This window comes from Protopterus annectens, chromosome 6.part0 (genome assembly GCF_019279795.1).
Source record: "Protopterus annectens isolate FY-2018-M chromosome 6.part0, PAN1.0, whole genome shotgun sequence".
Classification (NCBI taxonomy): domain Eukaryota; kingdom Metazoa; phylum Chordata; order Ceratodontiformes; family Protopteridae; genus Protopterus; species Protopterus annectens.
Genome location: NC_056737.1, coordinates 1,406,397,486 through 1,406,423,370, shown reverse-complemented (window position 1 = coordinate 1,406,423,370; position 25,885 = coordinate 1,406,397,486). Strand labels below are relative to the sequence as shown.

At 40.2% G+C, this 25,885-nt stretch overlaps 1 protein-coding gene across 1 annotated transcript in view; it reads left to right on the top strand.

The window, feature by feature from the left end:
- ZRANB3 (zinc finger RANBP2-type containing 3) overlaps positions 1–25,885 on the top strand; it is a 2,104,294-nt gene that overhangs the window by 224,429 nt on the left and 1,853,980 nt on the right. The window contains exon 2 of the mRNA XM_044074946.1: positions 9,218–9,407. Within this exon, the coding sequence (XP_043930881.1) occupies positions 9,238–9,407 (170 nt within the window). The 5' untranslated portion in view covers positions 9,218–9,237. The remainder of the gene's footprint in view (positions 1–9,217; positions 9,408–25,885) is intronic.

The following is a 25,885-nucleotide window of genomic DNA, read 5'->3' as shown; positions in this document are numbered from 1 at the left end:
TTGGGCAGCGGCCTGGTTTACATATTAGGTTATGGCATATAATAGTAGTAGTTGAATGTTGTGAGGCTTGATCAGAATAGAGAAAGCTTGGACGTGAGTAGGGTAAGGCAGTGGTTTTCTAATTGCTGTCAATGAGGTACTGTTTGCTTCTGTATAAGAAACCGAGTTTTTGATTTTTTTTTTTTTTTTTTTTTTGGAGCATGTGTTGGTAAAATGTTTAGTTTTCATCAATGATATCTCCGAGCAGTTTAGTTGGGCTATTTCTATTTTAGTTTTGTTTCTGGAATGGATTTGGTAAGATTGCTTTTGATCAGAGAATTGCTTTGTGGTAACAAAAAACGTTAGTTTGATTTAGTAGAATTAAGGAGGAGTAATGATTTTTCTAGCCATGTTTCAATGGCTGAGGACTCTTGGGTGATTTTAAGTTATGATCAGTGCTGAGCAGTTGCGGGTGGCATTATCTGCATATTGTATTTTTTATGCTTGCTTAGAGGCTGTGTGCAGTTTTGTTTATAACAAAGTTAAAGAAGGGGAGGCAAGAATTTAGCCTTGTGGGATATCTATGGAAACTGAAAGGAAAGGTGAAAAATCTTTCTTTCATTTGACTGTGAGATAGCTGTGGAACGATAAGGCTGCATGAGAGAATTTAAGTGCTGTAAGTTCTAAAAGTGGATTTTGGGGTTAACTGTGTTGAGCGCAAAATAAAGAGATACTAAGTTACCAGAATTCCTCTCGTGGTTTATATTGTTAGTGAAACTGAAAAGGGCAGTTGTACTACTATGCTTGGGATGAAATCTGTGCTGGGTATTGGACAGCAAGTTGGTGTCAATGATGCACTTTGAGTTGTCTGTATTTTTTATGAGTTGTACATGGATATATTTTTCCAGGATTTTTAACAGAGGTAGGATAACTATGGGTTTATAGTCTGTGAACACTGTGGATGCTCCTCCTTTGTTCAGTGATATGAAAAAGTGTTTTCCAGAGGGCATGGACATAGTTTTCACAGCTAGAAGCATTTATAAGGATGGAGATTGGGTAGGCAAGGCTATATCTCCTGCTGTTTTTAGAATGTATGCAGAATATCTCCTTCTGAGGTAGTTGAATTGAACATGAGTAGTTTTTTTTTTAGTGTAACAGGCTGGAAACTAAACTGACCTGGATGATTTTCTGGTATTGGTGGTATTGTAGGTGGGAAGAGAGAAAAGAGTTTGAATAAAATATGAATTAAGTTCAGAAGTAATGATCTATGTATTAATGATGTATGTATTTGTTTTTAGATGGGGTGTAGTTGAGTGGCCAGAATGTAATAGGTTTTGTATGGAGAACCAGAAGTCTTTGGAGTTTTTGGTATTTGTGTTGAAGCACTTTATAGCAGGACTGCTCCCAATTTTGTGCGTGTGTGTATGTATGTGTGATAAGGTAAATGTAAATGTGCATGATTCATAGGTGTTTACTAGGCTAACCACCAAAAAGGCCTTTTTAAGTCTAGCCATGCATCCCAATTCTCTGAAGTTCTGCTACCTTTGATGAGTGTAAGCATGGGCCAGGGAGATGAACCATTTACAGGTTACCTGTGGCCATTAGAGACATGGGTGCCAAGCCAGGGATGAATTTCCAGTTTCCCCTCCACTTGTCCCAGTTGCACTTGAATTGAGTTAGGGAGGAACTCTGCTTCACAAGGATGGGAAGCCTGTTCCATAGATTGGGTAGTCTCTGGAATACATACCTATTTCTCTAGCAGGTCGTATTTATATCACAGGCAAGGTTTAGGTCTTTAGAACAGGTAATTCTGGTGCGGTTTGCTTTGTGGGTCTGCAGGAGGTCCATCAGATTGGGGTCTGACAATGCCCTGTATGCCAAGCATAGATCTCCCCTTAAAAGCCTGTAGGAGACAGAACACAGGGATAGGGCCTTGAGGTGGTCTGTGTAGGCCATATTACTTGCGCCCTATATTCTTTTAGTGAGGAACCTCTCTGGAATTTCCAGTTGTTGGATATACCTGGTTAGGTACATACCAAAGGTGACATTGTACTCTAAGTCTGGTGAAAGCCAAATACAGTGTAACAATGACTTCCTTGGACTTAGATGCCATACCATTGTTTATAAATTGCGCACCATAGAATGATTTCCTCACCACTGTAGACACATGATGATCAAAGGCTAGATTGCCATCTGTGTGTGTCCCTTAATCCCTTGTCAATTCTAAGGAGTGTGTTGTCATCATGAAGGTTACCAGGGATTGATGACTTCCCATAGGATACTATTATGCATTTCTTGGCATTTAGTTTTAGTCCATGGCTCTGACACCAGTTGTTTGTCAGTGTCAGCCCCTCCTGTAGAACATTTGTGTGAAATTCAGTGACAGCTCCTAATTTGCAACCATCTACAAATTTAATCAGCCAGACAGCACCAACATTGGCCTTGACTTCTAAGAAGTAAATGCTGAAAAACAAAACACGCACAACACATAGCCCACAATGTCAGTGTGCCAAGCAGCCACAGCCCTTAAGGTTGAATAACACACCTGATACTCTTGTAATAGGTGACTCTATTGTTAGACACACTGACGTCCCGCTCACCAGGCTGAATAAAGAGAAGGTCATGGTGAGCTGCCTGTCAGGTGCTAGGATCCGCCACATAATGCAAGCACTCAGATCACTCCAGAGCAAATACAAATATGACTCGGTCATTGTACATGCTGGTGCGAATGACCTGAGACGTACCTCCCTGGACTACATGAAAAGAGACACAGAAGAGCTCTCTGATCATGTAGCCCAGGCTGGTATGACCATGACCTTGAGCAGCATCTTACCCTCACCTAGAATGATGCCACAGTACAAAGACAAAATGATCGATTTTAACAATTGGCTAAAATTTTGGTGTCATTCAAAGGGGATCCAGTGTCTGTCAGCCTGGGATGACATGCTTGACAAGCCACGTTGCTTCGCTAGGGACGGCTTGCACCTGTCACCACTGGGCTTTCGGATATTGGCAAAGGCTCTTGCCACCCCCATAGTTCTTTTTTTAGGAAAGGCTCAAAAGTCAAACCCGCCCCCATAAACAGCACAAGGAACAAGAAACTAAGGGTAGTGCTGCTTAACGCCAGAAGTCTTAACCGCAAGATGCACGCACTCGAAGCTCTCCTCAGTATGGAGAACATCGATATCTGTGCAGTGACAGAAACCTCGTTCAAGGCTCCAGAGAGCACCCCAGCATTACCAGGCTATACCTCATATCATGCTTTTCGGCCCCAAAACCCAGACCGAACCACAAAAGGAGGGGGAGTTTCCATATTTATCAAGGATATCCACACCTCCAGGTTAGTGGCATTGCACGAAGCATCGGAGACCATCCATGTGCAACTAACAGTAGGCAAGACTGCTTTTCAGTTTATAGCATCCTACAGACCACCCTCTCAGTCAGGAATCCCACTCGGCTTTCCTGAAAACATTGGAGAACATGAAGATCTCTCCGAACACCATTATATTGGGCGACTTCAACTACCCAAACATTGACTGGGAGCACTACTCAAGCCCCCCCCCAGCACCTTAGCCCAAAGGTTCCTGGAAATTATAAACTCAAATGCTATGGAACAACTAGTCACCACTCCCACAAGAGGGGACAACATACTAGACCTGATCATTACCAACATGGGAACTCTATGCTCCACACCAGAAGTATATCCCTCATTGGTAAGATCAGACCATAAATTAATTTCACTGGATGTCCACATCCCGACCTCACCCCCCCCCCCCAGCCCAGAAAACCACCGTGAAAAACTTCTCAAAAGCGAACTTCTCACTTCTCAAAACCGAAGTGGAACCCTTCAAGGCCCCAGGGCCAGTGGAAACTACGGCCCAAACTGCAGAATCCTATATAAACACATTCTACGGACATCTCCAGGAATGCATGGATCATGCTATCCCAAACAAAACCAAGACCCAATCATCCAAAGGCAGGCGTCCAGTCTGGTGGTCCCCTGCCATAAATAAACTGTACAACAGAAGGAGGAAGCTATTAAATGATAGAGCAAAATCCCTAATAGGGAAGGCATCTCTGATCAGTACTAGCAAAAATTACGATTGCTAATAAAATCCTCCAAGGCCAGCTTCGAGAGAAAAATTGCACAGGACACCAAAGACAATCATAAGGCTTTTTTCAGTTTTGTTAGGAACCTGGGATGCAACTCCCAGACATGTTCTGAGTTGATTCTAAATGACAAAAAATACACTGAACCCACAGACATCGCCAATATCCTGGCAGACCGGTTCATTGCAAACTTCTCCACCCCCCCCCCCCCAAAAGAGCAAGTATCTATCACAGCAGAGGGCTGCTTCCCAAACATCTCTGATGCTCAGGTGAAGGCTGCCCTCTCCAAAGCAAAAAACACTGCTTCCATGGGACCAGATGGCATTCCAGGTTGTGTCCTACATGAACTCCAAGAGGAACTAATCCCTCAAATAAAACATCTATACAATCTCAGCCTCACTTTAGGATATGTGCCCACAGAATGGCGTACAGCAACAGTGGTCCCACTCCACAAAGGTGGAGCCTCTACGGACCCTGGAAACTATCGCCCCATAAGCCTGACTAGCTTAGTCTGCAAGGCTATGGAAAGGATCATCATGGAGCTCATAAACAAAGACATTGGGGACCTACAGACACTAGTTCCTACCCAGTTCGGCTTTGTCAAGGGCAGATCCTGCCTTTTGAACCTGGTTGACTTCTTCGAAACAGTCACCAAAGCCATAGATGAAGGGAAGGTAGTCCACACAGCCTATCTGGACCTTGCAAAGGCATTTGACACAATACCCCCACTTGGGCATCATAGATAAGCTATCCAGCTTAAATATAAACCCCTATGTCACAAGATGGGTCGCAAACTGGCTCAAAGACAGGACCCACAGAGTGAGAGTTACTAGAGCCATGTCATACTCGAAACCGGTCACAAGTGGCATCCCACAGGGTTCTGTCCTGGGACCACTCTTGTTCGGTATATACTTTTCCGAGGTACAGGCAAGCGTGGGAGGACTATGGCTCACCAAGTTCGCAGACGACTGCAAACTGGGCGCCATAATCGACTCTCCAGCTGACACAAACATCCTTCAAAAAGGTCTCACAGAGACAGATAACTGGTGCCAGCGCCATGGTTTAAAGCTAAATGCCAAAAAATGTATAGTCATACCCTTTGGCAAAAACAATGTGCCCACAAATTACCACATAGGTGGAAACCCATTAAGTACAGAGAAAGTTATTAGGGACCTGGGGACCCAAGTTGATAGCAATCTCTCCTTTGAAAACCACATTGCCAAAGTGGTTAGAAAGACCTTCTACATAGCCCACCTCATCACGAAGGGTTTCACATCTAGATCAAGAGAGGTAATCGTGCCCCTTTATTCATCCCTCATCAGGCCCATCATAGAATACAATGCCCTTTTGGGATGTACCTTACCCGACACCTGCAGCAATTAGAAAGACCCCAAAAGTATCTCACCAAGAGGATCAAGGGTCTCAAACAGATGCCATATGCTGCTCGGTTAAAAAAACTCCAGCTCTACTCAGTTGCATACCGCCTACTTCGAGGCGATCTATGCCTGACATACAAAGCTATGTCAAATCCAGAATTAATGGACATGCTCCACCTCAGTAAATCTAAATCCCTTAGAGCCACACGCTCAAGGGACTTGAACCTCAGCACAGAAATAAATAGAACTTGCTGGAGGGACAGGTTCATAACCCAGAGGCTCCCTTCGCTCTGGAATAGAATTCCAGTTCATGTGAGGCAGAGCACCTCACTGAATCTCTTCAAGAAGAATCTCGATAGGTGGATGGGAGATGGTAGGTTTGTCCCAGGGATTACTCCCATGTCACTATTAGACAGAGGCACAGTAAACTAAACCTTAAAAACGGCACAGTATACTCAAATCAAGGGGTGGCGTAAGCCATACAGAATCGGGCTAGGCTTATAATTGCCCCAGGGCAGATAGCCTAGTATGAACCTATGAACCTATGAAAAGGAGTGGTCCAAGGACTGATCCCTGAGGGGCTCCACTTGTAGCTGACCTCTTCGTTGAGGTGGACTCTCAATTCTAACTTCCTGGGTCCTGTCTGTGAGCCATTTGGCTATCCACCGGTTGACATATTGGTTTGTACCTAACCTCTTGAGATGGTCAGCAATGTCTGAGTGGGGTATTGTGTCAAATGCCTTGGCCATGTCAAGGTAGGCAGTGTAAACCATTTTGCCCTCATCCATTGCTTTGGTGACCTTCACAAAGTAGTCCACCAGGTTGCATAGGCATGACTTGCCCTTGAGAAAATCAGACTGGGTTGGTTCCAGTTTCTTGGAGGTTTATATCATTATTGATAATTTCCATGATAATTCTTTCCATGGCTTTGCATGCAAGACTAGTGAGACTTATGAGTCTGAAGTTTCCAGCTTCTGTGAAGGGCCTCCCTTTGTGCAGAGAGATGACTGTTGCTGTTCTCCATTCATGAGGCACAAAGCCTGTTTGGAGGCTACAGTTAAACAGCAAATCCAGAGGGCCTGATCGGTCATGTTTCATGCTACTTAGAAGGCATTCACTGATATTGTCTGGGTCGATTGATGAATGTTCCATAATGATAACAGGGGGAGTTATATTTGATGGCATTTCCTGAGGGAAAGTTGATGGGGAGAGAGGGGTAAAGTTGGAGATGAATTTGGCAGCCAGTAGGTTTGCTATATCTTCTGGCTCAGTAATAGGTGTCTCCATCTACAATGAGCTCTACACACAATTGTGTATTGCCTTTGAAGTTGCGGGCATAGTTAAAGAATACCTTGTGGTTGTGCTTGGCCTGGGAGGCCAAATTTACCTCAAATTTGGCTTTGATAGACTTCATTTGTCCTCTGAGTTCTTTGTTTAGTTTGAGTGTGCTCTTATCCTGATGGGTGCTGCACCTCCTAATTTTTGCCATGGTTTTCTTCCTCCTGTTTTACAGCCTATTGATTTTGTGATTCACCAGGGTGACTTGTTTTCTGAGTTAGTTCTGTACTTCTTCCTGGTGGGTACAGCTGCCTTTATGCAGCTACTAACATGTTTGTATCAGATTTCTGTGAACAGTTTTACATAGGCAGCATTGTTCTCAAGGTTATGGGGGCTTGAAATTTTGCCAGGTTATTACTTAATTGCAGAAAGTTAGTTTTGACATAGTTCCTGAATATTCCAGGGTTAGCTGGGGGTCCAGGTTTTATTTTTACTTCAAAGACCATTTTGTGGTTTCACCTTACCAAAGAAGACATTATAGAAGGGGGTGTTCAACACTCTCCCATATTAGTGAAGACCAAATCCAGTATGGTTGCACCCCTGGTTGGTGTATTGACAATTTGGTCCAGGGGATTTGTGTTTACAAAATCCAGGAATCTCTTTGCCTGAATGTTTGGTGTCATATAGGATTCCCAGTTAATAGTGGGGTAATTAAAGTCCATCCCCCATGAATGAGATATTGGGTTGGATGGTGAGTGTTTTTCCTTAAGTTTAAATACATAGTATGGGTTTCCTCGGTCACAGAGCGAGACTTGTAGCTTGCAAGTAAGTGGTGCTGGATTTTGTCTGCCTTGAGGTATATTTATCTTTATTTAAACTGTGACACCTCCACCTTTAGTCCCTGTCTGAGTAGTAGCTGGTTTAAATGTATGGAAGGCATTATAGCCTTGCATTGGTTCTCTTCTTGGCTGTAAGCCATGTCTCAGTGACCACGGACGTCCGCATTCTGTAAGTTTAAGAGAGCTTCGAGGGAGTGGAGTTTCTTGTTTAGACTTCTGGCATTGAGCAGGAATACCTTTAGATTTTCTTGGCTTTGATTTGCTGTGTTGGAAGTACTTTCAGCTTGGCATTGCCTAAAAAGAGGTACTATGGGGAAGACAGTGGTTTAGCTAATATTCAAAGGCTTAGCAGGGAGAGGTGCAGACCATCCCTGGCAAAACAGTGGGGTCTGTTGACCATCTCCTTCTATGCTGACAAATATTGCACCCCCTTGGAATGATACCAGAAATACCACCAATTATTAAGTCAGTAATCTTTTATTCATATTGTGGCATCATACATGGAGAAGGTAAAATGCTGCTCAATGCTAGCTTCATACCATCCTGGGACACGCATTCTGAGAGCTCCATGATGTCTCTCTTCATATAGTCTAGGGAGGTACATCTCAGATCACTTACACCCCACATAGACTATGACTGACTCCATACTGGTAAGTGTGATCCAGTGACCTGAGTGTATGCGTAATGTGGCAGATTGTAGCTCTTGACAAGCAAATGACAGTGACTTTCTCTTTACTCAGCCTGATGACAGACACACCACTATGGAGTCTCCAATGACCAGAATGTTGGATTGTCTGATGGCTTGCCTTATGGGCTTAGAAGTAGTCTCCATGAGATGTGGCAATATGCGTTGATGTGGGTATTGTTTTGAAAGAGTGCATTCAGGACTGCTGAGGGTATTTGCTATGTGTACTTCATTTATGAGGTCTTTGAGGCTTAGGAAGGTTGCATTTAAGTGCCTCAGCATATATAGATTTACTTATGTGTGCTGCTCTACTGCCAATTTCAGGAAGATATCTGTGGCAAGAGTCTGCAACAGTGACTTGGTTGTCAGTACAAAACTTTGTGACTTTCAAGATCTTCATTTGTTTTAGAGCCTGATTTAAAGGGGCTATCTTAAGGGGCATTCCTTTGATTACAGTAATTTTAGAAGTCATCTGAAAGAATGATGGTACTAATGTGTGTATCTGTGGATAATTCCGATGAGGCTGCTGAAACAGGTCAGCGTTTATTCTCCTCTCATCCCATTTTGGTATGGGTATTGGGAAACTGAGCAACAGTATGTATGCCTTAAGGCACCCTACTATAATTATTAGCAGTGGCCTTCTGCTCCATTGTGGGGAACAGAACCTGAGACACTGGCAGTGAGCATGCCCTTTATTCCAAGTGCATAGTAGACTGTGTTAGTCCGTGAGGGGACTGAGACTTTTTTTTTCCACTGGTTGCCAGGCAGTAGCAGTACAATAACCCATTCACTAGACTCTGCAAAAGTCTCTCTTTATAGAAGCGGTAAGTAATTATATACTTCTTTACGCATCTGCTGTAATAATTCAGTTTTGTGATGGTCATTTCTATTGGGCAATGATAGTCTATTTTCTGGGTTGTTATAGTCACACTGGTTATTTTATCTTTCAGGGTAAAAGTACTTTAAAAGAATGGAAGAGACCTGCATAGTACAGCAAGACAGTCCAGTTGAAGTACAGAGATGTCATTCGTTTGGAGATTACTGTGATGAGCAGCTGTCAGCTCTGCCTGAAAAACTGCAACAAATGCTACTGCCTTTCCAAAAGGATGGTTTCAAGTTTGCTGTAGAGAGAGGTGGAAGGTAAGTAGTACTTTCCCATTTATAAGCTGTAATTATATTTTTTGTAATGTGAATTGTGATATTGAACATAATGCAGATTTACTGTGCCAGGTACTTACATGGGTAGTTGTACTTTGCTCTTGTCTTCCCACTTTTAGTGTTAGACCAGTCAGGAAAGCTTGCACACACTTGCTTAAATATAACAGATAGTTAATATGTGAAAGAGTTTACTTGTTAATTTTAATATGATGTTGTAGGTCTTTTTGTATGCTACAATCCTGCTATGTATGTAGTTTGCAAAGCCAAAGTCAGTTTTGCAGTATACCAGAATAATACTGTTTTCTAGATAGTTTTAAGACCCCACAGAGGTCACACTCCACAGAATGGTGTGATGGAATTGTGTTTTTATTTCTAGCTGGTACTCTTATAGACATTTCCCTCTTCAGAGTTACAGTACAGCCTGTCTACATTAACATAATCAGTGATGTTGACACTTTTAGGTAGAATGAAAAAACTTGTACAGCAAGATTTTAACCTGATTATGATATTGTTACTAGATGTTTAAGCAGCATCTTCTGAATTATTAACATATTTATCCTGTTAAGTCCTTGTTAGTTTTTCTAAAGTTATTCCCTCCCTTATTTTGACTCCTCCTATTCCAGAGCTGTATCTTTGAAACAGTAACATCTTATAGGAGCGATCCGTTATATCAAAATGCATATAGCTGACTTTTTAGTGTCTTTTGCATGGCATCAAACTTAATTGATCAATGTATGCAGAATACAGTGAAAATATACTGTGTTTCTTTTTTAGTGTGTGTATTAGAAGTATATACATGTTATGTTGCTATATATAATGTTATATAACCTAGACCTCATATTATAACATTCTGGTCTAAATGTTTGAGTAACTGTCTCTTAAATTGTATTGTGTGCTTTTAGTTACAAAAACAAAAGAACAGCTGCATCTTGAATTTTTAATTTTTTGAACCTTTATTTTAAATCATCACATTCTAATTTCCAAGATGAGTTCACATTCATTGATACAAGTAAAAAAAAACATAATTTCCATTATTAATTTATCTTGCAGTGCAAAGATAAATTTTCATTTTAACAATTTTCATTCACTCGAGCATTGCAAAAAAATCTCAGTCGCTGCTTTCATTAAGCCTCGCTCCTCTTCCTGAGCATTATTCCGCATGTATCATTCCCGCAAATTCCATTTTTTTTTTTTAATTTGCTTCTTTCCTTTTCTAAAGATCCCACCTCCAGTTCTTTTATCTCATGTACAATATTCAGCACTTCTATGGTTTAAATTTTGGTATTAATTTTCTACTTCTCTTTAGTAGCCAACTTCCACCTTACCTCACAACTCCACCCCCCTTTAAATCATTCCTCACAGAAGATAGCTGTTTTCCTCTACATGCGATTTCTGCGACAGTTTTACTGTGTTTACAGGTAGATAAATGGTACTATTTCACGATGTTGGTATTTCGGAATGTCGATCTTAAGGTGTTGGCCATATGAAAGTCTGCATTCTGAACGGTTGACATTCTGAAGTAGACCCATATGTATGAATTTTATATATATATATATATATATATATATATATATATATATATATATATATATATATATATATATAGTTGGCGATATATTGGTTGTTATTTCTTTGTTTTTTATTTGTTAATTGATTCCCTGTTCAGAGTGCATTCAGGTGTCTAGTTCAGTCATGACAGTGATTTGTTACACAATCAGAATGTGGCTTGGGGGCTATTTAAGTAGATTTTGTATAAGGGCTTTTATTTTGAAGAAGTCTCTTTTACTTGAGATGAAGGCGCTTAATAAATTATATTTGAGTAGTCCTCTTCTTGGTTCTTCCTTATTATAGTTTTCTGTTGCTTTGTGATGATTGGTTGAAGTCCTAAGTAAATAAAGAAAGTGGATTTGATAATTTGATGCAGGCCAGTAGAGTGAGGAGGAATAATAAAATAATCTGAGTTAGGAGCATCTTATTTAACTTTGGTTTTATCTTTCTTCTAAATTAGGATTAGAAGATGTTAGGAGGATACTGGGTTGGTTGCAGAGATGTAATTTGATAGTTATAGGGGCAAGGATTAAGACAGTTTGAGAGAGAGAGAGTCGGTGGTAAACAAGAGTGGATGCTACTGTTGGGAGCAATTTTATTTATTTACTGACATTTGTTAACTGGGTTTGTCCAACTGGGCTTGTGGCCCATTTTCATTGGAGACGCGAGGAGAAAAGCTCCAGTAATACATTTTAAAACAAGTACAATTTTAAACAATATTGATATAATAGCAGTTATAGCAAACCGATTCACATATGTTGGGTTACATGCATAAAGTTAAAAGTTGCATTAAAAAGAAGCTAAGTAACAATTTTACATTGATATAGTTCAATAGGTCAACAATAAACATTTTTTGTTTGTATAAATTTGTGCAAATGCATAGTAGACACATTGGAGAGAGAGGTGTAATGAGGTACTAAGTATGGTCCTTTTGAGGGTACATAAAGGGAAGGAAGACTAGGTAGGGTCATGGCAAGGGCAGGTTCTGGAATTGAGAAAATAAGCTTTTAGTTCATTTTTAAAGTGTGAGGTGTGGGAGATTGAACGTAAGTCAAGAGGACGTTTGTTCCAAGCATGGGCAAGGGAGTGTTTGTAGAGTAGTTTGCTTACTGACCTTTTTGGATGGTAGATATCAAGTAATTGTTGGTTTGAAGTACGGAGGGTCCGGGATGGGATGTAGACTGAGACTAAGGAAGATAGAGATGGACAGAAGGAGGGTTTATAAAGAATAGAGTGTAGCATATGAAATTGATAAGATAGCAGAAACTGGGGAAGTTCAAGCCATTGAAGAGAGTTTAAAGAAATGCAGTGGTGTGAGTTGTATGGGGAGTTAGTAATGAATCTGGCTATTTTATGGTAAGTCTGTTGCAGTTTGTTTAGAGTGGAGGCCAGGATATTGGTAAGAACTGGGGTGGCGTTTAAGAGGGAGGGGAGGAGGAGTGCCTGGCCCAGGGTAAGTCTAGATTCAGGGGTTAGGAATTTTTTGTTCCGATATAGCAGACCTAGTTTCTGGTTTTTTTTTATACATTGGAGTATGTGTAGGTTGAACTTGAGTTCGTCATCGATAATGACCCCTAGGTGTTTTGTGTGGGTGTCAGGTTGGATGTTTGTATTGTTAGAAGATGTAATAAAAAAGGAGGTTTTGTGATGAGAAAGAGAACGGGGAAGGAAAAGTAGGAGTTTGGTCTTTTTGGGATTTAGGATCAATAGGTTGTGAGAGAGCCATTGTTCAGTGGATAGTAGGGCCTGTTGGGTCAGGGAGTGTAGTTCAGGAATGTTATTTGAGATGGATATAAGTGTGGAGTCGTTGGCATACTGAATAAGGGAGGATTCTTTGCATGAGCTGTAAAGATCATTGGTGAAGGTGTTAAAAGGGGTCCAAAGATAAAGCCTTGGGGAACACCAGTGGAGATGGGAAAGAAAGGGATGAGAGCCATTTGACAGATTGTTCCCTGCCAGATAGGTAACTATTAAACCAGGCAAGTGCGGAGGGGGATAGGTGGAGATTTGCGAGTTTGGATAGTAGCAGAGGAAGAGAGACTGTATCGAAGGCTTTGGAGAGATCTACGAAGAGACAAGAAATGAGTTTATTGTTGTCTAAGGCCTCTGCAATGATATGAGTGAAAGAGAGGAGGGCAGTGGTGGTGCTGTGGTGAGGACGAAATCCATGTTGGGTAGGGGTAAGTAAGTGGTGTGTGAGGAGGTGCTTGAGAAGCTGTGAGTGAATACATTTTTCTAATTTCTTGGAGAGGGGGGACAGAATGGCAATGGGTCGGTAGTTTGAGGGGTCAGTGGAGTTTCCACGTATATGAAGAGGGATAGTGAAGAAAGATTTCCAAAGGGTGGGGACAGTTGATTCCAGAATAGATCGATTAATTAGTATAGATACAGGATAGGCAATTGAGTCAGCAGCAAGTTTGAGGAATGTAGGAGATAGATTGTCAGTGGAAGGAGAGCAAGGTTTTAGCTCGAGTAGTAGGGATTTGATGTAAGTAATGGGAACTGGCTCAAAAGAAAACAAAGTTGTGTTAGTGGGACTTGGAGAGGTGGTTTTTTTTGTTTTTTCAGTTGTATTGATTGATTTCTTCTGGACGGAACTGATGATAGTATTGGTTTGAGGAATATGTGGATGGTACTATGGAAGCATAAATGAAGAGGAAGAGGGGGTGAGTAGGGGAAGCGGAGTGAGCCAGAGCATTAGCAAGGGCAAATAGAGTGGATTGAAAACTTGGCAAAGAGACGAGAAAAAAAAATCAGTGGCCTAACTTAAACAGCCACAAATCTGCCGAGAGAGAGAAGTAAAAGGAGAAATACAGTTGAAAAGGTCTCTAAGCTACTAGATGTGAGTCTTGACTTTCTTGCTCTAGGACATAGTATTAGTAGGAGAGTTAGTCAAAAATCACCTTGACCTGACTAATGGTAATACCAGTAAAAAAAAGTTGCACTTGACAGTTTGAACAACTGCATAATGTAAGAAGGTTTCTATGGACTTTGAAATGCAAAGTCCAAAGGCTATCCCAACCCCCACAGATCAGCAAAACAATGAGAAAAAGTAAGCCAGAGTGCATTAGTGCAGCTCTGTTAAAATAATGCCTCAAAACTCAAAGTGGTTACACAAAAAGACAAACTTAAGGAAGGGAGACAGTGGACTTCTAAAAAAACTATCAATTGAGCATTTAATATAAGAATATGAATAATAAAATTCAACATATAAGAATATTATGTTAATCTACGTTCACTTCCGTGGGTTTATGAGCCATATATGTAGTAGTTAGAAGTTTGCAGTTCTATAGAAAGGAAATGCAGTGCAGGTTTAGTGGTACATCTCTGTCATATATGTAGTACATTCATGTATATGTGCATTTGTGTGCATGTTTGTATACATATGCGTGTGTGTGTACATATATATATATATATATATATATATATATATATATATTTGTGTTTGTGTCTTTCGGCTTTTCCCGGTTAGGGGTCGCCACAGCGGAACTCCGGACTGCTAATGATTGGCAGTGGATTTTTACATGCCGAGTTGCCAGCCCTGACGCACAACCTTCAACGAAGGTATGCCCATTCGCGCATGTCTCCATGCAGAAGATGCTCTAGCTGAGAATCGAACCGGACAGCATCTTACTGTGAGGCGACAATGCTACCGCAGCACCACCACCGCAGTGTGTGTGTGTGTGTGTGTGTGTGTGTGTGTGTGCATATATATATATATATATATATATATATATATATATATATATATGTGTGTGTGTGTGTTTGTATATATTTTATTTATATATATATATATATATATATATATATATATATATATATATAAATATTTACACCTATACACACACACACACACACACACACACAGACACATTACTATTAGGTGCACTGTGACAGCAAGCTTGATTTTGGTAATGTCGAGACAAAGACTGAATGTCTTAACACTGAATGATTACAATAAGAAACTCCCAGACTTCGCCTCCCTCTCCCCCTGCAATACCTGTTAGAAATATGTGTTTAGACACTTACAATAATGCATGTACATTTCTGCTTGTTGGAATATGCATATATGCATACAGTAAAAGGGTTAAACTTTTTTTAGTTGAAAAATATTTTGTCATCCTACTGTGTGTGATAAAAAATGTTCTGTGGCTGGTACAAGCTTCAAGGAGAACTGCAGATAAGAATGTCTTCCTGCTTCCTGAGGAAACCCAGGTGCAGGGATGATTGGAGACAGGAACAACTCTCTAAGTTTAAGTTTTTTACATAATTCACCTTCAAACAGAATGTGACAGACTGCATGACATCAAGCAAATTCCAACAGTATTAACATCAAAAGACTACTTTCATGAACAGGATCTGAATGGCACAAAAAAGTGTATAAAAGGACAGTGAAAGTGAATGGTGTTAGATCTCGTATTTGTAAATACAAATTTATCATCTGTACTTGCAATGAAGAACTAAAGCTGAGATGTTAAAGCTGTAGCTGTAACAGTGTAATATGTGTCATCTGTTATAAGAATGAGTCATTTTATTAGTACTGCACATAATTTGATAAAGTACAGTGCTCTAGCAATCTGCAAGGCTCAGTGTATTAGTCAGGCTTTGGTGACATCATTAAATAATTTTTCAGCAGCGAGCCTAGCCTGTATTCAAACACAGGGAGAATGGTGCCTGCATAGGGTTACTCCAGTAAAGGTACAGTAAGTAACATTTATGTATGTGATTGAGTCCTGAATAGGAGCACTCCAGTTTTGTAGAGCTTGCAGCAGTACAGTTTCCAGACGTCTGGATCTGGATTGAGACTGCCGTGCAGGAGGTTCGCAGTGCCATAAATTCCCAAGTTTCGAATCTGTAACTCCCAGCTTCGTTTCACCAATATTACGAGTAACTACAGAAATTTTCCAACCATCTACAGTAAGCAGACTGGCCACCTCTGTCTCTATGGACTGGTAAGAAATCTTTTTGTATTACATGCTATGGATGCCGTTAGAGAGAGTAGTAAAAAGTGTAAACAAAGCTTTACTCTTAGTGTGTCAGAACAATCACATAAAATTTGGGACAGACTGCAGAGTTGGTATAAGCAACATATTGATAAATGTAAAACATTACTGGGGCAAGTTGATGTACATGTATTATGTAAATGGGTAGTAACGTTTGACTGGTATCTTCAACAGAAAAAATTGTGGTATGACAGTAAATGTTTAATGTGTGAGTCATGTGAAACTGCTTTCTGTGTACAGTGCCATAAAATACAGTGCAGACCATTGTACAGAAAACTCTTTTGATGATAAAGACACAGAAAAGAGTAATGCTATTGCATTATATCCTGATGTTACACAGTTATGTCCTGTCACTAGCTAATTTCAGAGCTAGAACAACAGTCATATCAATTACTGACAGCATCTCCTGTAGATCTTATTACAACCTTTAAAATGCTTGTACGACAGCGGAATGAAGCTACTAAGCAAGAAAAAAACAGATAAGGACAGGAACGAGGTTCATGATGAACTGACAGAAGAGTATAATAAATTCCTGAGAGACAGTCAGGGTGAGTTTAGAGATGCTGTACAAAAACTTTTTCAAAAGTGCATAGGTGCTCTGCAATCAAAATAAGAGTCTATTGAAAAGTATCCTAAAGCCCTTAAAAAATAGAGAGAGAAATTTCAGATCTTAAGCAACAGTTACAGAGCAAACAGGATTTGGCTAGTGAGGTTCAGGATAAACTGATAAAAGCTAATGCCCAAATCTGAGTTAAAAGAGGAAATGGGAAAAATAAAGCCAGTTCAAATCATAGAGCAGGGAGCTACAGCCGATCTGTATACACAGTCCAAATTGTTAGAGTTTGCCACAGTGAAATGAGAAGAAAGGCATATTTTATAACAAGCTTGTATTTGAAGAATGGGTAGCATACACAGCAGGATCTAATGTATGCACAGATGCATTACTCATATGTTTCTTGATTTTTGTTCCCAAATGTTTTAAAACTGTCATCCAGTTAAAGCAAGATACTTACAAGTTCATAGGCGTGTACTAGGCTAATGTCCCTGGAGCCTAGCCCATAGGATTATCCTGGCATTGTGCCACCCGACCTTGGTTCCCAATGCCTCCGTCGAGTACAGCTACTGGAGTGAACCCCGGGGTGAATTTTTTTAATTCCCATCCACTCATCAAGATTTCTCTTGAAGAGGGCCAGTGAGGTGCTCTGTTTGAAATGTATGGGGAAGTCTGTTCCATAGTATGGGCAGTCTCTGAGTTATGAACCTGTCCCTCCAGCTTGTTCTGTTGATTGTAATGAGGTTGAGGTCTGTGGAGCATGTGGTGTGGAGAGATTGGGATTTCTTTAGATGTATCTTTTCTAACAGAGATGGGTCAGACATGGCTTTGTAAGTCGAGCAGAGATTGCCTCTAAATAGGCAATATGTTTTTTGAGTCTGTCCATATAGGACAAGTGTTTAAGGCCTAGGATCCTCTTTGTGAGGTACTTTTGCAGCCTGTCCAGTTGTTGCAGGTGTCTAGTGAGGTACATGCCAAATGGGGCATTGTACTCAATGATTGGCCTAATCAGGGAAGCGTAGAGGGAGACGACCTCTTTCTTCCTGGATGCAAAAAAACCCTTAGTAATGAGATGTGTTACATAGAAGTACTTTCTGACCAGAGTGGCAATGTGGTGGTCAAAAAAGAGGTTCCTGTCAACCTGTGTTCCCAGATCTCTTATAACGCCTTCTGTGTTCAGTGGACTACCATCGATGTGGTAATTCATGGGAACCGGGTTTTTCCGAAAGGAGATGACTACACATCTTTTGGCATTGAGCTTAAGGCCATGGTTCTGCCACCAGTCGTTGTTCTCAGTGAGGCCTTTCTGTAGGATGTCAACATCACTTGGGGAGTTAATAATAGCTCCCAATTTGCAATCGTCTGCAAAGTTTGTCAGCCAGAGTCTCTTCGTGTTTGCCTGGACTTCAGAGAAGTAGATAACAAACAGGAGAGGACCCAAGACCGAACCCTTTGGGACTCCACTCATGACTGATTGGCAGTCTGACTTGGAGTCAGCTACTTTCACACTGCGGGTTCTATCTGTGAGCCAATTTGCAACCAACGTAGTGATATAGGGGTTGATGCCTAGCTTATTGAGTTTTTCTATGATTCCTGAGTGGGGAATGGTATCAAAGGGTTTGGCCAGATCATGGTAGGCTGCATGAACCACCTTGCCATCATCCACAGCTCTGGTGACTGACTCAAAGAAGTCGACCAGGTTGAGCAGGCATGATCTACCCTTCACAAAACCAAACTGTGTGGGATCCATAGTTTGGAGATTCCCTATATCCTTATTTATTAGGTCCATGATGATGCGTTCCATAGCTTTACATATCAGACTCACCAGACTAATGGGGCGATAGTTCCCAGGGTCTGTAGTCTCTCCTCCTTTGTAGAGAGGGATGAATGTAGCACTGCACCATTTGGTAGGGACAAAGCCTGAGGTGAGGCTGTGATTGAACAGGGCACACAGGTGAAGTGCCAGTTCACTCTGTAGTTCATGTAGAACATAGCCAGGGATATTGTCAGGACCCATAGAAGCTGTATTCTTGGCTTTAGATAGTGCTGTTTTAACCTGTGCAGCAGTAATACCGGGTGCCTGGCAATCTACTGGTATTGTGATTGGTCCTTTGGTGAGGGAGAGAGGAGTAAAGTTGGCACTGAATCTGTTGGCCAGTATATTGGCAATATCTGTTGGCTCAGTATAGGAGGTACTATTGTGCAGTACCTCACAGCAAATATGGGTATTGCCATGGAGATTCTTACATAATTATAGAAGGCCTTGTAGTTGTCTTTACTATCTGCTGTAATTCTGTTTTCATAGCTAGCTTTAGAGGATTTGATGAGGGATCTCAACTGATAAGGGAGTCTTTCCCATCTTGGGACTTCACCTTATTCTGTATCAGTTTCCTCCTCCTGTTGTAGAGTTTGTTTATGACAGGGGACCACCAGATTGGTTTCCTTTTTTTGGAGGAGTGAGTTAAACAGTAAGGTAAGATGTATGATAGCTGCTCCCACAGCAAACACACAGGAGCAGCCCCTCAGCTAAGCTGCTAGATAATTTCAGAATCACCATCTCAGATAAGTTAATGGAACAAGCTGATCACTGTAGACTACCTTTTCAGATCATATATCAGAGGTCAGACAGGGACATGCAACAACCAGAAATACAAAAATAGTTAATACATTCATTTTTAGAGCAAGTAAAACGGGTCCTAGGGGATATTAAATGCATTTATGAAGAAAATTCGAATACCTTCACTGATTTGGTACAAAAGCTAACGATGGGACAGTCTATGGCCGATGATGGGGAATTATACTCGTACCATATCTTTGCAGTAGGAGAAGGGGGTGAGACATTTGAGATGATCATTGAAGTCAAAAGCCGTGGAAGGCAATGGTGGTATCACCATCCACCAGCAGAAAGAGCTGCATCAGCACCACCAGCTCCTACTTCTGTATCCGTGGCACCGGGATCAAGTACAGTTAATGAACAAAAGGTAACAACATGCTTTTTATGTATAAAAAAAAAGTAGGGCATGTTAAACAAAACTGTGATCATTGCCAAGGTTGGCGTAAAAAGAAGGAAGTACAGGGTGTGTTTTCAAAAACAGAGCCAAAAGATTCACAAGACAAGTCAGAAAAACAAGTCAGTACACAGAGACCTTACAGTATTGGTAAAGACCGCTATAAATGTCATCAATACACAGGAAAAGGGGAAGTATGTCCCGTAGATTTTCAGGCAGCTTCACCTGTAAATCCAAAATACATGGAAGAGCAGGCAGAAGAGATGGTTAGGCAGCAGCTATGAAAGGAAATTGAAAAATCTAAATATGTAGATCACTCAGACACAGAGGAAGATGACAAACAAAAACATGCAGTGTGCCACATTACAGTTGACAATAAAAGGGAAGATGAGTGGATTCTCTTAAAATAGGGGTGTGCCATGCCTACACTGGTATCTTTCTTGACTACCTTTAAAAAGAGCTGAGATGGGTGATCACTGACTGATATCTGGGTGCAGGGATCACCGTAGCAAAATGTCTTATTGGACACACGAGCAGCAGTATCCGTCACAAACAGTTACCTGTAAATCCTACAGAAAAGGTTTGCATTTCTGCATTTAATGACACAGGATGCTATGCAGTAAGTAGCCACAATGTAAACATAAAATTTCACCAAAAAGGACAGACATGGAAGAGTGTATTTTTAATTCATCCATCTTGTTCAACTACCATTATTGGTATGGATATTTTGGGACCTTAGGGCTTAGTGATTGATTTACCTAGCAGTATTTTGTGGATATGAGACCGGGAAACAGGAGAGGGAGAGGTAAGTGCAGGTTGCTGTGCAATCTCTGCCTGAGAAACCTGACAAGCCTACAGGACATGTAAATACAGACAGTGAGGATGTGTGGTAGTACTTAGAACAATAATTTCCAAACCTGTGGTCTGAGGGACCAAGTGACTGTGGAAAGCTAGAAATGCCAGTGGGAGTAGGTAGTGTTCAGGTTTACATGCCTCCATTTCAAAAACAGTATCCCATTCCTAGGGAGGCAGAAGAACATATGGAAAAATGTATTGCATATTGGGAAAAGGAAGGAATCGTACAAAAAGGGACAATAGTGTAGTGTACTGGCTCACCAGATGCGCAGTAGCAAGCACCGCCCCAAACCCTCCCCCATTGTTCTACGTCAGTTGGAAGTATTCAATAGTCATCTGGTGCGAATGAATATTTATTCTGTTTCCGAACTGTACGATGGCACAATTTTTTTTATATATATTTTAAATGTTAACTGGATCTCTGTACTGGCTACAAGTGCTAGTTTTCTTTACTTTGCTGCCTCTGTAAGAGAGAATGTCCCAAAGTGCAGAAGAAATTAGACTAGTTACCATCTTCCGCTTAGATATATATTAATGGTTTAAACTGGATATATACAACATTCGGCCACATTAATTGTAAGCATGATGTCACTGCCTAATGTGAATGGCATGTCAGTCATGCCTCATTTCATATGCAACTTTTCACGCCAATCACCAGAGCCATGCCCACTCCTGCGCAGAACTGAAGGTGAGCCAGTACACTACACTATCACCCAAAAAGGCAACAGTCCAACAAGTTAACCTGTCTGGCCAGTTAAAAAGAAAGATTGTAGTTACCATCTTGTCATCGATTTAAGAACGGTAAATCCGTATACATCTCCTACAGCAGATTTGATTTTGGGAGTTCCAGAGCTGGCTGCACGTATTAAGCCACAAAGGAAGTGTTTTACAGTAATAGATCTAGCAAATGTCTTTTTTGCAGTACCACTCAGAAAAAGAGACTGGCAACGATTTGCCTTTACATTTAAAAATCATCAGTATGTCATGACAAGATTACTTCAGGGCTTTCATAATAGCCCAGTTATTTTTTACCAGACGATAGCATACATTCTGCAATAATTGGAAAAAGATGATTCAGTGATGCATCACATTGATGACGTACTAATTCAGTCTGAAACAGTGGAAAAGCATGTACGGCTTATTAAGAAAGTCTTTCATACTCTACTGCAGGCATGGTTTAAGGTTAAACGTGAAAAAAATTCAGTTTATGACACAAGAAGCTAAGTTTCTAGGTACCATCATAAAACCATCAGAAATGTCTGTTTACCCAATGCGTGTGCAAGGCATTTTACAAATGGAAAAGCCACTAACAATAGCAGATTTGCATAAATTCATGGGAATCATAAATTACAACAAGGAATTTATAGCGGATTATGCAGCTGTGGCTGCACCTCTATACAAAATGTTACGGGAACAAAAGAACTCCACCCTTTTTTAGAGTGGGGACCTCATGATGGCGAAGTATTTTCGCAAATAAAGGTAAAGTTAGCACAACCTACAGAATTAATAGCACCCACACCAAAGTTGCAATATGTTTTACAAGCAGCAATTGGAAAGAAAACATTATCTGCTGTACTACTACAGGAGTGGCCACATGGTAGTGACAATAGAATGGAAAAAACATTACATCCAGTCACTTCTTGTAGCTGTAAAATGACTCCAGTTGAACTGGGCTACCACCCATGCATACAGCAATTAGTCATTTACTGGAGTATTAAGCAAACTGAGTACTTGACCGTATTTTCCGGCATCATAGTACAAACACCACAAATAGAAACAGTTGATCTGCTGTGGCGACCCCTGACGGGAGCAGCCGAAAGAAGAAGGTGGTAGTACAAATACCACACCAAGCAGTAAAAGCTCTGGTAGACAATTTTGAAATGAATAAAATCACAGATGGTGTTAGCCAAACAGTCTTTGCAAAATGGATGTCACTTTTCAGAATAAAAACTGTCACCATACAGACAGGGGACAAATCACAAGGGATATGAAGGAAAACAGCATAACTGCTTAGAAAAAATAATGACACCTGATGTACAATTTTTGGCATCTGACTTTGACCATTTTAAGCTATTCGTCTTCGTAGACTGATTACGGTTTTGGGACAAAGGTAAATACTGGACAGGATTTGCCATAGTTCCGGAAAATCCCAAGTTGGGGTCTCAGGAACTAATCAAGTTACCGGAACACATCAGCTCAGAAAGCTGAATTAGAGGCACTACTGTATGTGCTTAAATATTACAGTCCTGTTAACATTTTCTCAGAGAGTGCCTATGTAATAAATTATTTAAGACTGAACATGGACACTTGGGTAAGGAGATGATTTGTAGCAGTGCAGGCAAATCAATGCGACATGCTGAAGTATTAAAATACATATATAAAGTAATAACAATGTCAAACCAGCAGGGACAATACAGTATCTTAAAGGTAAAAGCACATCAGAAACCGACAAGTGAAACTTTTAGGTTAAATGCATTAGCTGACACACTAGCAAAACAAACAGCACAGAGTGGAAAAGAACTTCCAGATTATGTATATACTGATACAGAAGTCAGTGCCTTAAAAGAGCTAGATGAAGAGTCATTTGAGGAAGAACTTAAAAGTATTCAAAAACAACAGGCCTTAAAAAAAGAAACTGATCAGTGAATGCTAGCAGGAATACCACCAAACGAGTATTATGCATACACTACTTCTAAAGGATTACAGTTGCCATACTTGCCATTTCAGTTGGCGCGACAGTCAAGTTAAATCACCAACTACTGGGACATCTAGGAGCTGATGACGTATGGGCAGTTGTAAAAGAAAAATAATGGAACCCAAGTTTAAAAAAAGATCTGTAGGCTATTTGTAGAAGAATGTCTAATCTGTTTGCGGGTAAATGCTAAAAGTAAAAAAACCTCCGTTACATCGTGTACAGCCAGCAGATGGGCCATGCTATGCAGTTCAGATAGATTATGCAGGTCCCTTGCCAACAACAAAGGGAGGTTATAGATACCTACTAGTAGTAGTGGATGCCTTTTCAAAATGGGTAGAGGCAATTCCTACTAAAACTACGACAGCAAAGACAACAGCAGATACTTAATGGAAAAAATGTTTGTCATTGGGGATGGCTAAAAATGATCGAATCAGACAATGGTCCACAGTTTGTTAGTGACCTAATAAAGCAAATGTGTGATTTATTAGGAATTCAGTAAAGATTTTCTGTGCCTTATCACCCACAGTCAAACGGAATTGTAGAGTGAATGAATTGTATGCTCCAAGAGCATCTTAAAAAAGCATGTCTTGAAAAGGGAAATGTATGGGTGCAACATTTGCCAGGCATACTTATGGGAATAAGGGCAACACCCAACAGTAAGACAGGAATATCTCCTTATGAGATCATGACAGGAAGAAAAATGCCATTGCAGTTGCCTTTTGATCCTGATACACCAGACAGTAGAACTTTGTTAGAAATCAGTAAGCATCAGCAATGGTTAAAACAACTTACAGAAATATGTAACTACAATGCAAGAGAGCAAGCTTTGCATCTATGGAGAAAGGTCCCAATATTACCACCAGAAGAAAACCTTCCCTGTGGAACAAAGGTATTAGTAAAAATGTTCCAGATGGAAGGACCATGGGATAGCCATTGGCAGGGATCTTTTGAAGTAGTGGAACAAATAGGTCCATTAGTGTACAAAATAAAAGGTAAAAAGAAAAACAGAATGGTTTTAGTGCATAGAGATCAAATAAGAGTAATCCAAAGCATTTAAGAGTCAGAGTCACAAAAGTGACACTCATGTATTTTCTTTGCAGAAAATGAAAACAAAACTGCCTAAAGTGCACTTGTTTGGAATACAGAAGAGCAAAAGACAAACGACAGCAAATCTAAATAATTATGTAAAAATGTGTGTTAGTTAAGCCAGTATCTCTCTTGTTTTTTTACAATATTATGTAACTGTATAGTAGCACTAGGAAAAGCAGAAACTCCAGCAGAACAAGTATACAGAAGTAATATTACTGATATAAAATTGTACAGGGTACATGATACTACAAATAGAACTCAAGGTAACTTCTCTTGTCCTGAGGGGCAAAAATTTCATATTGGAAACGTTTCTTTAGAACAGTGTGTCATGGTCTGGGTAATGGCCAGAGGTCAAGCATACATTCAGTTCTCACAGCATGAGACAAATGTATCTTTACAAAACAATACTGCAATAAACTGCTGCATATACTACAAGGGGAAAGGGCACTCTTTCAATTTTAAACTGACTTTGTAAACAATTCGGCAGAAGGGTCTAAAATAAAGGTACAAGAGAGAAATATACTGGTCTGTATTAATGATTCAGTAATCATTGGAAGACATCCTTGCTTTTATGTTATCAGAACCTTTAATAATAATCCCACAGCCAAGTTCAATCAAGTAGTCAGGGTACCATCAACATCTGCAGGAGTGGGGCAAAACTATCGAGAAACAGAAGTGCACTTTAATATCTCACCCCTCCTGACATCACTGGCTGCAGAAGACGAAGAACCTGCTACAATACTCTTTTAGGTGGTATAGGTACAGGCTTAGGGGCATTAAACTCAATTGATATAGAAATATTGGCAAACAGATTAAAACTGACAGGGCAGGATATTTCACAAATTGTACATTTACAGGCATAATGGTTACATACCATATGGACATCACAAAAGAGACATATACATTTTCAAAATAATTTTATGCAACGTTTTAATGACTCTTTAATTAGCAAATTAGGGTTTGATGTTAATGTTACTAAATTTGTAGACTGGACTAAATGTACTTCGCAGTTTTTGTATGTGCAAATGCAAAAAAATTTGGTCCAAATTAAATTAATGTCCAGCAATGAATATGTGTGGAAGACCATGTTTGAAAAATGGATCCCGAGTACCAACTGGATTGAAATGCATGGGCAGCAAGCAGCCTGCATGAATACATACTGTACAGGAAAAGTTGCACATTGCTTTTGAACTTGTTACATTATAATGTGTCAAGTTGTAGTTTTACCACTGTTTTTTGGACCACCATTCTATCCATATCAGTAATGGTTACCCCACCTAGAAGGAAATTATATGGATTTACAAAATAAAACTCAGAAAACTGAACATTGTAGTCGTACAGCTAATGGACAGGTGTATAGTCAGTACTCACCAGTATATCAGCCATGTTTTTTACAGTATTCCTTAAATCTATGTAAAAGGACAATTTTAATTTCCGAAATGTTCTCAGAAATTGTCCCACAGTTTGTATGTATTGTAAGACAGTTTACCATTTACTGGACAACGTCCCTTTGTAGGTTGTCGTAGCATCACTCATTTAACATGGCATAATAACACGTATTTATTCCAGAAAACAAGGCTACAATGCCTTCATGATGGAATCCACAGACATTGTCAATGATTAACGTAGGATTTCATTAGAATCATTACATAAAGTCATAAATGAATACAAACAGTTACTTCAACAATTGCAAAAGGTTAATAAAACAA